Raw genomic sequence first — 15,632 nt, forward strand, 5'->3', positions numbered from 1 at the left:
CTCCAGCAAATCCCTCAACACTGCAACTGGCGAAACTCAATGGAAACTTCTATAAAGGTAGTTTAAAACAGATGAAAGCAGTTTTTTACACACCAGGATGTAATCTCTAGAGTGGCTGTCCTCAGGATATCCAGCCCCCATATCTGGAAGTTAGGGATAGGAAACAGAACAAATCTTCCATAATCCAAGACGAGACTGTTATGGATGTGCTTTGCCAATTAAGACACTCATGAGTCCATGGGCCCAGATGGGACCCACCCCAGAGTAAAGAGAAAACTGGTGAGAGAATTTGCCAAACCACTCCCAACCACCTACCAGTAGTCCTATTTAAGTGGAGAATTTCCAGCTGACTGGAAATTAGCAAATGTAATGCCCATCTACAGGAGGGTCAGAAGGATGATCCAGGGGACTGTACAGCTACCTGAAAGGGGACTGTAGTGAGGTGGGGTCAGCCTACCTTGCCACACCTACAGTGAGAGGACAAGAGGAAATGGCCTGCAGCTGGGACAGGGGAGGTTCAGATCAGCTTTAGACAACTTTTCACAGCTTCACAGCATCAGAAAGAGTTGCAACATACTAGTAAAATTTTAAATAAAAAGGCACTACATGGAGAACTTTTAATAGCCCTAATATATGTCAGTTGGGAATGCTGGAGGACTATCAAGGAAGTGAATCTCAGGAAAGCACCAACCTCCTGCATTCCTGCTAAGTAGAATTTTTTAATGCCATTGTTGGAGACATAAGGGTGGGCTGCATGGACCAGTGCTTGCCCAGTAGGGTGTTTCTTATGTTTTATGGGCCACTTGAGCTTTTATTCACAGAAATAACTGTTACTAATGTGTAGGCAGTGTTTATCTGAATCTGTCTTTCTGAACATGAGAGGGACGGGAAATAAGCAGACCAATCCACCCCCGGGCAAAACGTGTGCTAAAACTTTTTCAACAGGAGCAGGAGTGATGCATCACTCTCAAGAGCATGTCAGATCCGCACTACCCTCAGGATTGAAACCATTGTCTCACTGTCAGATTAGACCCTTAGCACTGACTAATAGGGAAAATCATCTTCCAAAAGCCTTTTGAAAGTTTTTCTAGAAGGGCTGTGAGCTGTTGCTGCTCTTACCAGAGGGTATCCGCTGGATATAGCACTATACAGACTACATATAAAGATGTGTATCCTTCTATAAGCTGCCCTTCCCCTGATGCCTCTTTTTTTGAGCTATAAACACAGCTGGGCTCCTGGGCCTTCAAGACACCCTCACAAGAATACTTCTCTCCACCTCTTGATTTTGGACAGTCTCACCCTGTGGGACACTGATTTTTTTACAGTGTCTGTAAGAATTTGCTTGCTTGCACTCCCAGTCCAGAATCTACAGCTTCCAAAGAGGGATCTATCTGAAGAAATGGAATCTGTTTGGACTCACTGTGCGTCCTTCCACAGCCCTCACTGCAGCCTGAGTTACCTAAAACAGGCCAATACAAGCAGACCTACTAATTTGGTTGTGTCATCATAAATTAGAGATGCATGCTCAGAGACTGCACTCCCCATCATGGCAACACAAGGCCAGAAGTGCTGGAAGAGACAGCAGTGGGGCTCTGCCAACAGAGCAGCTGAGCAGTAGCCTGCCAGGGTGACCTGTAATTACTGAGCCCACACTACTCAAAAGAAGCTGACTGAGCCAGATCCCAGTTTTTGCAGAATCTCAGCAAAAATGGAAAAAACTGTTTCATGAAGGTGTATTACTCTACCTGTATTTTTCCTGCACTCTTGTAGATTGCATTTCTGGTATTTTGGGGGCTTGGCTTTTTCCACGCACATACTGTCATCTTCAGTTTCATTAGTTTCTGTATTCATGCATTTCACAGTTCTTTGTTGAATGCCCCCTCCACAAGAAACAGGACACTGAAAGAATAATTTTGACATACATAATTGTGTTTTACATGGAAATTTTGTAATATGGCAATATTTGAGCTGTGATGCGACAGGAAGCTGAAACTGCCATGTGCTCCAGAAGCAATGGCATTACAGTACTCCATGTGCTCTATGCTCCATCCAGGTGCATTGTGGCCAGATTTGACAGGATATAGTAGAGGCTAAATAGTAAATACAGCATCTTGGAATGTATAAATAGGGGGAGAGGACTGTTTCCTACAGAGGAGGAACAGGATGATTTGTAATACCAGTCCTACAGTATAAGAGACCCGTAAGCCAAATTCGTACAAATTAGGACAGTTTTTGCTTCCTGTGTTTTCTAAGTTGCATTGTTAGGTTTATAAACGACCAAGCTAAGATTTTTTTTTTAAAAAACCCAATAAGGTTTTGTTTCTTTCCTGGCTTTTAAACAGAGCTTACCCTTTCTTTATGACCACAAAAGAACTGCTGCTTGTTCTGGCTGCACACAGAAGGCCATAAAATCCAAACACTTAAAATATCTTCCACTACATTTACATCCTGTAAATGCAGTTAATTCTTAATTCTTGTGACTTCCCAGAGCATCTGAGAATCCAAATTAGTTTTAAATTATTTTCTCTACAGATAAATAGTGCCAACAGATAAATGAGATAAAGAATTCAGCAGATAGAAAATGTCAGTAAAGAAGTACAAGAGATGAAGACAGGAGTGGAACCTCTGTGTTTTTCAGCAAATTATCCCCTGTCTAATGTGTATCTCTGCACATGAAGCACAATAGTACTGGTGTGAGGTACATTGAAATATCTTAGGATTTCTTGCAACAACTTTGTATTGATGTTTAAAATACTATTATAAAGTAAAAGTATTAATGAATACATCAATATGTGTTTAATAAATAAGTAAAATAGTGGCTATAATGTTTGGTATTCTATTGCTTATTTTATGCACCATCACTTCCATAGTTAAGTGTTACACTAACTCTACATTACATTATAGTCATGTCCCACCTAATGGCTTTGTGTTAAAACCAACTCATTGAATTTTCTGTGTTAAATGAGACTCCTGATTTGTTAAATTAGAAGTTAAACGTTAAATGTTTCCTATTTGTGGCTTCTGCTTTTAGCATTCCTTCCATATTCCATTCTGCTGTGAGGAGTACTTCTAATGAATGCAATGTTTATTAAGGAAACTGGAGGGAAAGGTTTATTACATATACCAGTTTTTTATAGATAAATATGTATAGCAGACACCAGAAGGTTCCCCAAAGAGACATCTCGTATTTGTCAAAAAGATTTCCAGGTACTAAGTAAGAGGGTATTGGTCAAAATTCAGAATTTCCCTTTGAAATTTTCCACTGTTTGATGCTATTGGAGGGGATTGGGTGATCCTCCAAACAGCTTTGGGGAATATTGTACTTGCCCAAACAAACATGCAGTGGGAAAATGTTAATGTTAAAACTCGGTTGTTCTTAGACAAGATAAAAAAATCTCAGGTTTCAACGACATCGAATACAGCAACGAAAAGTAGAAGCTACAATATCTATCACCTGAAGGAATAGGTGTGGGCTGGCTGTGAAAAGTTCAGTAATGTTTTCAGAAGTTCTTCTCTTGCAGCTTTTGTGCATAAGAAACTGAACTTGCCACAGGCGCTGAGGTTCAGAGACAAGTGGATAATACAACCAATTATGGCCAACTCTTCCCAAGAAATAAAACAGAAATAAACTGAATCCTACCGGGCTCCAGGCCTGGTGAACCCACAGGGTGCAAGGCTGCCTGCTGCACGAGGCAATGGCACCAGGTCTTTGGGTCCAGTCGCAGTGCCCTTCCCGGGGGCAGGAGATGTGCCGCTTCTGCCGGCCACCGCCACACGTCCGCGAGCACTGCCAAAACAGGGGCACGGCCACAGGTGGGGAGGATGAGAAACCAGAAACAGAACACAAAGACGGTTGGACATGTTCATTTAGAAATGTGGGACCACAGATAAAAAGAACCCAAGGTCACAGGCCCATGGGTTTAGAACGGCGTACTAGAAAGGCTAGACTGCACATCTGGTCCTGAAGTCCAGACATGAAGGAAAGCTCTGCACTGAGACACTTATCCATGTGCTTGGAAGGAGACTGAGAAAAAGCTGTTACATACTACTGGAAGGACAAAAGGGCAGAGTAGAAGTGGCTGCATAGTGTTGGTAACAAAGAACTGCTCATCAGCATCACCTACACAAGAATGAGAAGTCATATGTCTGCAGGATTAACCTGCAATGTTAATTGAAGACAGAACAACAATGCAGCACCTCATTTTTAGGAGATGGTTAGGGATATTAAAATTCAATCCATACAACAATTGAACTCTTTGGCAGTAAAAATGTCACACAAAAATAGTGATACAAGTTATTTTTTAAACATTCTTTTGTCCACATTCTAGAATTACTTATCCACTGACTTTTTACTGTTTTTTCACTAAGTATGTAGTAGAGTTTGCCTGAAATTCACAAAGTACTTCATACTCTGATATGAAATAAAGTATCAAATATATTTTGAATAATGCATTATTACTGTCCTACAAGGAATTGCACTCCTATGGACAGAACAATATATTCGACATCTGGTAAATGAACCTTTTCAGTCCATTTCTATCCAGTGTCCTTAGCATGAGGACAACTGCCAGGGTTGGGTTAGCGTTTTTATAAAGTATTTTAATTGACAAAAAAATGCAATCATTTGGCTATTTTTATTTTTCCAACCCCTGCTGACTGCTCTGACAGCCTACCCTAGTCTCTTCCAGGTGTGATTTGTTACTGCCCTGTAAAGAAAATGCGATCACATCCCTTAAAATCCCAAAGCATCACATCTAGAGGCTGCAAACATTGTGACACTTTTTCCAGAGCTACTTTCAGTGGTGTTAAATTCCAAAATATTATCAGGCCACATGCTTCAGCTGAAATAAATATGTGCCTAGCTGCCTGTGAGTTTGTAGGCACAGATTTATATTACAAAGGGACCTGAAAGTCAGACTTTTCTTATGTCTGGTCTAAGCCTTTGCTCCATAAAATTTCACTCCAAAAAGTGTAAAGGAAAATTCCAAATTCGCCATAATGTGAAGGTAATATTACATCAGTAACAGAAAGAATTAATCTAAATGAACCACATTTACTGATCCAATAGGATAAGCTAGAAGAAATTTCTTCCAGGCCATCTGCTTCTCTCTTTCAGGATATGGTAATTTACAGCTCCAGCTGTAAATCACATGCATGCCTAAGAATGATTCTGTGAAGCCTTATGAACACCTGTGCTGATTTTTGTTGTAGCCATACACAATAACTCACCAGCTGCGTGTCTTCCTTGGAGCAGTTTACCTGACAGCACGGGATCCAACAGCTGCTGCTACCTGAAAGAAAACTGTTGATTCACAAACCTTTTAAAGAGTAGTACCTCACTCCAGGGCTCCACATGCCATTGCAAGCAAGGCTCTGTGTTACAGCTAGTGTTGAGCTGTGGCTTATAGCTGAGTAACTGGCAATGGAAAGGTCTGAGCAGCCGCTTTTCCCGAACATCCACGCAGTGAACGTCTCGCGTCTTGAAGCCTCCGCTGCAGTTCACAGAGCACTGTACACAAAACAGAGAGGGGCGCATCTCCACATGATGCTCTGCTGAGGGGCTGTACCTTTCCCAGTCCCAGAGCAGGAGGACAGCCAGAGCTTTGAGCATCCTGAACAGAAGGAATTTCCAGTTCACTGTAACACCAATCTGTTGTGAGGCTTGAACACTGTGCTTTTCCTCACAGCAGCTTGGAACATGCCATGTGAGTACTTCCCCTGTTACACTGCTATGGCCATTAATAAGGTGGATACATATTTAATTGGGAAATGTTGCCAGCTATCTCCAAAACGCCACAGTGAAAGAGTCATAATGCAAAAAGTACAAATTATCGATTCTGTGTGCAGGGATATTGTCAGTTCCTTGTCTGCTTCAGAGAGGGGAAGGGAGTGAGTAGCAGCTCCAACCCTCACGTTCCTTGCACCTCCATGGCACCAGGAGATTCCACACCCCGAGAGCAACCTCAACTCGAGAGAACGGGAGAGGAGAGGCACCCTGAGCCTCACTCACAGCCTGTGAAATCACTGCTCAGCTCAGAGCTCTGCTGAGGAGAGGAGTTAAGTGAACCCTTCCAGTCTCCTTTTTCTAGCCAGAGCTTCTTCCAAGCCTCATGCAGCATCACCAGGTCCTGTCTCCAGGCACCAAAATTCAGGACCTTTCCTGCTCTTGAGGAAGAATTGAATTTGGTACCCCAGGGATAAGGAAAAAATATGCATTTTGTCTTCAAGCAGAATTAAAGCAAATTAAAGCCAACTGCAGCCCCGAAAGTTTTTCGTATGACCTTTCACCTTTATCACTATGATGTAATAGCAAATGATGCTCTTCTCCTTTGCATAAATAAACATTCTTTAGCTGAGTAAGGAACCTGACTGTAATACTTCTTCTAGGAGATGAAGAATGGATGGAAAAGTAATCCTTATTCTTGTCCACAGGACAGGTTTCTGTCTCTCTGGACAGAAACACCAGACAGAAGTGACTGCGTAAGAAACTGAGTAGGACACTCGCAAAATATATGCAAATTATAGCTGGCATTAAAAACAGACTCTGGGATTTAGTCTGATGCACCTTTCTTTTAGGGGAGGAGAAAAATTAAATGAGAGTAGAAGAACAGAAAAAGCTCTACTGCACCAGCAGGGAGTCCAACCATCTTGCTGTGATAATGTATCTTAAAAATGTTGGAAATGAGTAATAAAAAACAATTGCCACTTGTAAAGCAAGCAAAATGTAACCATTTTAATCTATGAAACTGTAATTACATTTGTATAGCTCACTTGATGGAAAATTAGGAGGGTAATACAAATCTGATAGCAGAAGCCTCTTGCCTCAAACTTGTTTCATAAGTGGTCTGACATTCTTAAAAATTTGCTTCCTGTTATATTTTATCATTAAACTTGATTGCTAGCTGTTTTTTGTGACATGAACATCATTCACTTGTTGCAAGAGCAATGACATTTATGAAGAAAAAGTAAAGGTGAAATTGCCCTACTGCAGTTGGGAGGGCAGGATGTCTATGTATCTTTTAAAATTAATTTCAAAGGCTTAAATGTAGTTATGTAAAGCCTTACCCTCTCCTGAACTTTCTAAAGAGGCATGTAATTCCTGTACAAATCAATTTTATGTCTAAGAGCTCAATAATAACACAGGTTTTGTAACTATAACCTTTTATTTGTATCAATCTGCCCTCTAGCCCAATGGCAACAACACTGTCCACAGAAATGATCTGCACTGGAAAAGTTTGAGACATCTATCTTTCGCCTTATTAAATCAAAAATGTTTAAAACAGAAATTTGTAGTTTATCTCTTTTTAGTCCTGAAAAATAACCCGTGGTTTGAAACTCAATTTTCAGACTTCATGAATACAAAATGTTTCAAGAAGTCACCAAAGTCCTTCCAGGTGTTCTTCACACAGCTTAAAATACCAAAATGGGACTCAAACACAGTTCTTTGGGTTCCACTTAGCACCGTGGACACTTTTCAGTCCCTTGACCAGGCCATGGGTACAACACTAGGACCAAACAGAATCCTACACATAGCAGGCATTCTCTCCAGTACAATTTTTTTTTTTTTTCAATGTAAAACGTAAGAGGTTACGTGAATGGGGAGCAGACGCTGTTGTACAAGAGATGGTGACAAGGGATGATGAAGAGGACCATGACAATTCCCTCTCCCAAATTCCCACTGCTTTTTAAAACTAGGATATGCCCCTGGATGCAGAGATTATAAAGATGCCACAAGCAACTATGTACGGCTTTGCCCTGTCATCTCTATAGAGCATGAGCAGTGAGTCTTGCTTTGGCTCTAGATGCAGGAGTTAATAAGCACAACCCACAGGAAGAACAAAATTCACAGCAGATGTGTTTCCAGATATAACTTGGTCAGGAAATTAGTAAATTAGTGCTGCATAGTCAATTGGGACTCACGTATGCGTTCACTGAGTCAATAATTGTTTTAAAAATGAGGTATTTAGAATTTCCTACCCACTGAAATTCGCAAGCTTACTGTTCACACACAGCTCTGAATGAAGTTACCTTGCTCCAATTTCCTGTTTTCCAGCTAGCACATGGGCGGAGATAACATCTCTTTGTAGGATCAGGCTTTTTCATGCCCTGACAGTGAGATGTGTTCCTGCTGCTGCACTCCACATGTCTCCAGAAAGTTCCCATTCCACAGGTTGTTGAGCACTGCACAAGGGCAAGAGGAAAGCCCAAGTTATTACAACATTAGTACATCTTTGTGGAAACAACCCTGGAACCTAAATGCAAATATCTAGAGCCATTTTAGATTACATATGTTAATGAAGATACCCAAAAGAAGATCTGAAATTCACCTAAATTTTACTCAGTATTCTGAAAGGGCTTTTTTCCGGTTTCTTAAGACTATACCAATCCTGATTTATACTATGCACTTTTCTTTGGTAAACTCCTGCTTACCAAGACATTCTAAATCTGTACCAGCTGTTCCATTGTTTTCTTCTGTTATCTTTGGGGATCCAAAGTAAAATGTAATTGCATCCAATCTTCAGCATTGTTCCTTCTCTAGCCCTAATACTCCTGATGAGATAGTCAGCTAATTGAGTGCACAATGCTGAAAATCTTAAATAAATATGTGAGAATTTTAGAAAAACTGTAAAATGTTTTTCTAAATTATTAATTCATGATGTGGCTGAGTGTTTTCAACATTTGGGAGGATTTCTGCGTCTGAGGAAAGAGAATATTGATTATTCCAGTCCATATCTCAAGAGTGCACACTCTTCACAAAAAACCCCAACACTGTCATTGTATCCTGAAGCAGGAGGGGTTGAAAAGTGGTTGGAGACACACATTTACCTTTTTCTGCCTTAGAAAGGGTGGGTCAGTGAACTATAGATGTAGAGCCAAATTCAACAAACACCAAACAGCCTGTAGCTGGCATGAGAAACAGCATAAATAATCTTGGATTAAGTCAGCAAAATGATGAAGGTAGCAAATGCTCTTGTGTGGTTTGAACTCTCTGCATGGAAGTGGGAAAGTTAAATATGGAATACTGAGTAAGTGTCCTTTGAAAAATAAGGAAACTTAGGGCACAAAGCTAGGGCATAAGCTAGGGCAGAAAAAAACATCAACACTGGAGATTTTTGATGTCATGGTGATTCCTGGGATGTGTGTGTCCAAGTGACCACAAAGGTCCTGTTAAAGGAAACCGCTTACCACTGCTCAGTTTTGCCTAGTGACACACCTATCCAAGACAATTTTTCTGACTGAAAGGATGGCTGTTCTTGTCTTGCTTTCTGATGGCTTGATGCCTTCCCCAGCTCTGCTTTACCAGGTTGACAACACCAAGACTTTACAGAAGGGGTGCTTAGTCTTTGACTAAAGCCTCATTCTGTGCACACATAAGAAGAGCAGAGATGGCTCCATGGATGATGCAGGGCAGAGGATTTATGCTCTTCTCTGATGAAGATGAAACCGCAGGATTCTTTCAAACCCTGTTGCGTGCAGGCACAGGATCAAGAGAGAAAGGCATGATACTTAAAATGGTTTCAGGATAAAGTCTTAGCTTTCTTGACTGTTGTTTGATGCTAAGTAAGTTTCTGTAGACATACTGTTTTTCCCTTTGTCATTTAGGAACCATGATTTCCTCCTGCACAGTCGATGCTGGTCACAGTGCAGGTGACTTTACATGACCAGTAGTAAAGGAACTATTAAAATGAGCTGATCAGGTGGTAATGAAATATTTTTGCTACCCAGAAAGCTCTTGGAAAGGAAAAAGTGACAGCCCAGAACGGCCCAGGAAAGCAGTAGGAAAGGAAGTCATGAAAACAAAAACAAAAGGTTCTGTGAATGTCAGACTCAAGGTGTGTATGTGAAATAGGTAACTATTTAATGAGAAAGAGAATAGCTGGCTTTATTAGTAGAACCACGGAATGGCTGAAATTGGAAAGGACCTTTGCTCAAATTGGGCTACCTAGAGGCAGTTGCCCAGAACCATGTCTAGGTGACTTCAGAGTATCTCCAGAGATGGAGACTCCATAAACTCTCTTTTTTACCACTTCTTCAAGTTTGAAAAATGAAGTTCAATGCGCCACATTTCCCAAAAATTTTAACAGCAAACAACAAGTTTACTAAATTGTTAAAGAGTAACAAAGTTAGATGCATTAAGTATCCTCAAATTGACTTCGTCAGTTCTGTGAAACCAAATGTATTAACCCTATCTCTACATTCATTCAAGCATTCATTTAATAATCTTTGAACTGTTGAGACTCAATTTTTATAATAGATGAGAAAAATCCCAGAGAATTAGATAAGAGCATCTTTCAATTTATCTCTAGGAAAAGAAAAAAAAGTTCTGTCTGTGGTCAAATGGAATGCTTCACCCAAACTGACTTCACAAGAAGACAGAAACCAAATTATTAAACAATCAAGATAAAAATGGCAAATACTAAGGAAGATGATAAAGCAATAGAAAAACCTACATGGACCTATTTAGAAGAAATAATTCTGTCTAATTATTAATAATTGCATCTAATATCCTTTATATCCTAATAGCCTGACAGGGGAACATGGCTTAATGAAAATAAGGAGCTGGCTGGTGTGATGAATTTTTATGTGATTGTGTAAAGTATTCTTTTAGCACATGGAAATACAGTTCAGGTGAAATAATAACAAGATTGGTGTTCACCTAACTGAAAAACTGCAATAAGTGGTTCTCAGTGGTTCAATGTCAAAATGAACAGTCATTTCACATTTGGTTCTGCAGGGGTCTGTCCAAAGCCAGGCTCTCCTCAGCCATTTTCATTAACTACTTGAATGACGAAAGACACCATGAATTTAAGACATTTGAAGATGATGACAAGCTGGGAAAGTAGGCAGGAATGTTGAAATCTGAATTCAATGACACCTCCCCACAATAAAAACTGTAAGAAAGTAGTACCCTGAAATTAAAAAAATTAAAAATATTACATTTAGGGAAAACTGCTTATGCATATACACACATACACACACACACACACACATGCATAGCTCCTGAATGTAATTGAGATTTTCTGCTGATCTAGAAATACTCTAGTAAGGATCCAGGGTTTACAATGGACCACAAATTGAATACATCGAAGCAAGATGGTTACAAAACAAGATAAATCTCATTTCTGCATTCACAAAGAGGGTAATAAATAAAATGAAATTATAGTAATGATTCGATTTTATATGCCATGTGTCCACTGGGGCCACAATGAACATCACTGATAAAAAATATGTGATGAAATTAAAGCAAGAACTATGAAGTTCCCAGATATTTAGAGAAGATAAGGAAAATCTCAAAATAATTTAGATGTCAGACCCCAAAAGAGTTATTAAGAAGATAATTTTCCTCCACAGTCTGCATACAAATAAAGAGTCCTCATTTTCAGTATGGAAGATGTTGACTATGTATAAGGAAAATATTTCAAGGTGGTTAATGAGTGAGTAAGACAGACTGTAGCATCTCTGCATGGCAGGCATTTGCTCAGGCTGTAGGGGCTGGGGGACATAACCACTCCCCTGATGTTCTCTTGTAGGGTCTTGCACCCAAGCAGATCTAAAAGCAGGAGGGAATGCTTCACCTATCCCACTAGAACACAGTAAACTAAGGCCATTCTCAAAGGAACGCACAAGATGAAAGCTCAAAACGCCATCCTGAGCAAGTGCTGATGCACTGGGGACAGAGCAGGGTCCTACCCACCATCTGCATCCAGCATGGTCTCACAGGTCTAGATATGCCTCCACATACATGGGATACACTGAATCATCTCATGCTGTCCTTTCGGGCCCTGAATTTCTGCATTTCTATGATTATGAATTACTCCCAGCAGACCCAAGAGCACACAAAACACAGAAAGAGACCTTTGATAATGTTCTCCATCCATACTGAAATACAGAGGCAGACCAGTGCAAGGAGGTTTCCAGATCTGACTCTCTTCAGCTTGGTAAAAGAAGGTCATCAAAAAATGAGATGATTAGTTCAGTCACCAACATCTTTTACTTTAGTTATCATGAGTTCAAGAATATAAAATCCATTAGCATAAAAGGAACTCTGATGATATAAAAATAAAACTTTACAGTGGGAAGGGTATTAAATAAAAGTTTGTAAAATACAGCCAAGCCCCATGGTGACTTATATTCATTCTCTAAAGCAACTAATCTTAGATATCCCAAATTACCACTTTTTTTTTTGTGGTAAGCATTTCATATATATGATACTGGTTTCAGAAAATTGTGGCAAACTAAGAAGTTTAATTTTCTCAGCAGTGTTTCAGACAGCTTTTCACACTCTCTACTTCTTAGAGAAAATTAACTTACCTCACTCCAGTTGCCTACTATCCAGTAGGCATCACTGGGCAAACTGTTGGATGTTAATACGTGGCTGTTGTCTGTGACATTGATTAAAACCCCCTCAGATGCTGCACTTTGGTTGTTCAGAGCATGCTTGAGAGCTGAGGATTGTGGGCTGGTAGTTACGGTGTCAGGCAGCTTTATTTCTTCTCTGCTGTCAGTCTGAACTCTTGGTGCACGACCAAGCTCTCTGGGCACTTCTGTAACCAGTGCTTGTGGGGTAGTTACCTCTACAACAGGTATGTCAACCTGCAGACTGACAGAGTTTGCTGCTGTTGGAAATGCCAGCCCTTGGGCTGCTCTGCTAACAGGGTTGAGCACAGAAGAGTCTTGATGATGCGATACTGGTGGGGACTGAGAAGTCACACTCTGAGTGACAGGAGAGGCAGTGTCCACCATTGTGCTTCTGGTCCTGACTTCAGGATTGAGTTCTGTGCTGTAAAAGAGATCAGCTGTTTGCTGGGTGACTCCAAGTGGCCCATCAGTGTTGTCAGATTCCTCAGTTAAGTAATCATAGCTGGAAGTTATTTCCGGATTACTGATAAAAGAGGAAACAGGAGTGTCCTCACTTCTTTGCATCTCCCTCTCTGCAGTAGAAACTGGCTCACTTTTAGAAGTGTTTTCAGCATGGCTTATAATTTCAGTACTTAAGCTGTTATGAAAAGGCCATGAAGTATTATTTTGATAAGAACTACTTTCAGTAGAAACAATTGGGTATTTGTAAACATCACTTGATTGAGCAAAATTATTTTGTAATGTCCTGTTGGCTGCTCCCTCTTTTCCTGAGACATTTACCAAACCAGAGGATGTAGGCAAATAGGGAGTTACGCTTTCATGCTTGGGTATTTTTGTTGTTGTATGGAACCTGGGGTTTGGTCTGGGTATTCTGCGAGGAAGACTCCGTTCAGGATCAGCAGTTGTTTTTCTGATTATGATTTTGCCTCTTCTGGGTGCCTGTGGGTACATTAGAAATCTTCCAGCAGAAGGGCATTGCTGAAGACCACACAGGGCCTTAGAGTTTGGTCTCTTAGAACTATCACATGGCTCATCATTATTTTTGGCACAAATGACATTACGAGTCCTGATTCCACCACCACAAGTGACTGTGCACTGCAAATGAAACAGAATTAATGCATCTCCCTTCTTCATTCCACTGCACAGAAGTATCAGACAGTATTCGTTTATAATAAAGAAGCATCATGACAAATAATCAATTACAAAGCTTTTCCTGAGGAAGAGGCCTTTCATTCTAGTGATGTTCTGCTACCATGGAGTTCTTTCCAAATTTTTTGATAGTAAATGTCACCTCAGGCAAATACTAGTGAAAAAAGACTACATGATAAAGACAAAATAGCAAAATAACACGATAGAATTTGATTTCTTCAAATCTGACTAACAAAGTTATCTGGTCAATACCTTTTCCAACAGGTTTATAAAAAAACAGACTAAAAATCTGTAATCAAACTTATACTTGACTGGTTCAGTCCTACTCACAGTGCCACAAACCTGCTGCGGTGTAATTTCTCTGCAGCTCACAGATGCTCACTGACTTTATTAAATGGATTTTCATTCAGTCTTAGTAGAACCATGAACTGCTGCCAGTGCTTCTAGCATATCTCTCTCCCCAATTAGAGACTACCGAAAGTAATCAGCCAACCTGACTTCTATTTAAAGGAGAGCACAGCTGTGTATAAAGGGTGTTGGGAGCTGGAGACAGAGCTTTCCTGTGATGTTTTTCATCCTCAGGCCCACAGGTACAGCCAAGCCTTTGGGAGGCGTCACTCCACTTAGGATTTTGTAAAACCACACTTCTCTGGTTTGAGATACTAGGGCTAGATGAGTGGTTGAGTAGGAATGGAGATGTTAAAAAAAACCTACTGGATGAATTCTTCCTAGGATGCACAGAAGCCTAACCAGGTGCTCAACATGAAGTGATGAACTTTCCTTTTCCCAGGACTTTATTGCCACTGGCACATCTAACTCATTTTAGAGCTAGTCTGGGCCACAGGGCAGTAGAAACACCAGTGACTTTGTGTTGCTGGAACCCTCTATTGTTCACAGCTGTAAAATAACATCAGCTCTGCAGCAACAGGAGCAGGAAAGCAACCAAAGTAGCCTCATAGTAGATAAGTGACATTTATGCAGGTCAAATAGCCTGTCCCACACTCCCTCTCCAGTTTCTGCAGGTGTAAAAATGTATTTTTGTCAGTAAGTTGTAAATAAAATCCAACAGCACATGAGCACCAGCAGTGTGCCATTCCTACATAATTGTACCAATAGTCATGTAAACTCACAGGTATTTAAAACATGGGGCTTACTCAATTAGCAAAACAATCAACATTCTGTGATGATGGTGTGTGAGCATAAACCGATCCAATACAGTCACAAGATTTTTTAGTTCAATATGTGACTCTATTCTCATAGCAGTGAGTTTAATAAAAAAAGACTGACGAGAAAGATGAGTCTTCAAAAAAGAAGGGAAGATAGTACAGTAATTTCACGAATACAAGCCGCAGCAAGAAGACTAAAATTTTGGTGGAAACCCGGAAATGCGGCCAATATTCCGGTGCGGCTAATCTATGGACAAAAATGTGATGTCTGCCCTTACCTAGTATCATGCTGGTCCAGTCCCGAGCCAAAACAGTCTGAAATCCATGGTTTCCCGTTGTTCCGACGATGAACCAATCAGAGAACAGCTTACTGCCTGCCTGTGGATGGCGGCGTTACTGAGGGGCGGGGGGTGTTATCGGGGTGAGTTACCTCGGCAGTTCGATAAAAGTGTGTGATATTTCTCTGTACTTTTTAAAGTGTTTTCAGTCTTGTGCGGCTACGGGGCTGGCTGGGCTCGCAGGGAGAGGGCTGGGGGAGCCTCTCTCCCCGCAGGGAGAGGGGTACAACGGCCACTCGGCTCGCAGGGAGAGGGCTACAACGGCCGCTCCCCCCGCGGGCTGTGAGGGCTACAACGGTCGCTTCCCCCCGCGGGCTGCGAGGGCTAAAACGGCCGCTCCCCCCGCGGGCTGCGGGGGCTACAACGGCCCCTTCCCCCCGCGGGCTGCGAGGGCTAAAACGGCCGCTCCCCCCGCGGGCTGCGGGGGCTACAACGGCCCCTTCCCCCCGCGGGCTGCGAGGGCTAAAACGGCCGCTCCCCCCGCCCGGCTGCGGGGGCTAAAACGGCCGCTCCCCCCGCCCGGCTGCGGGGGCTACAACGGCCCCTCCCCCCGCGGGCTGCGAGGGTTACAACGGCCGCTCCCCCCGCCCGGCTGCGAGGGCTAAAACGGCCGCTCCCC

General features: G+C 41.6%; 1 protein-coding gene across 1 annotated transcript in view; it reads right to left on the minus strand.

The window, feature by feature from the left end:
• ADAMTS12 (ADAM metallopeptidase with thrombospondin type 1 motif 12) overlaps positions 1 to 15,632 on the minus strand; it is a 148,629-nt gene that overhangs the window by 3,933 nt on the left and 129,064 nt on the right. Inside the window, exons 19-23 of the mRNA XM_033085057.2 lie at positions 12,313 to 13,455; positions 8,029 to 8,181; positions 5,336 to 5,509; positions 3,641 to 3,787; positions 1,746 to 1,899 (exon numbers count right to left, since the gene is read on the minus strand). Coding sequence (XP_032940948.2) covers positions 1,746 to 1,899; positions 3,641 to 3,787; positions 5,336 to 5,509; positions 8,029 to 8,181; positions 12,313 to 13,455 — 1,771 coding nt within the window. The remainder of the gene's footprint in view (positions 1 to 1,745; positions 1,900 to 3,640; positions 3,788 to 5,335; positions 5,510 to 8,028; positions 8,182 to 12,312; positions 13,456 to 15,632) is intronic.

The sequence above is a fragment of the Catharus ustulatus genome, chromosome Z (assembly GCF_009819885.2).
Source record: "Catharus ustulatus isolate bCatUst1 chromosome Z, bCatUst1.pri.v2, whole genome shotgun sequence".
NCBI classification, from domain to species: domain Eukaryota; kingdom Metazoa; phylum Chordata; class Aves; order Passeriformes; family Turdidae; genus Catharus; species Catharus ustulatus.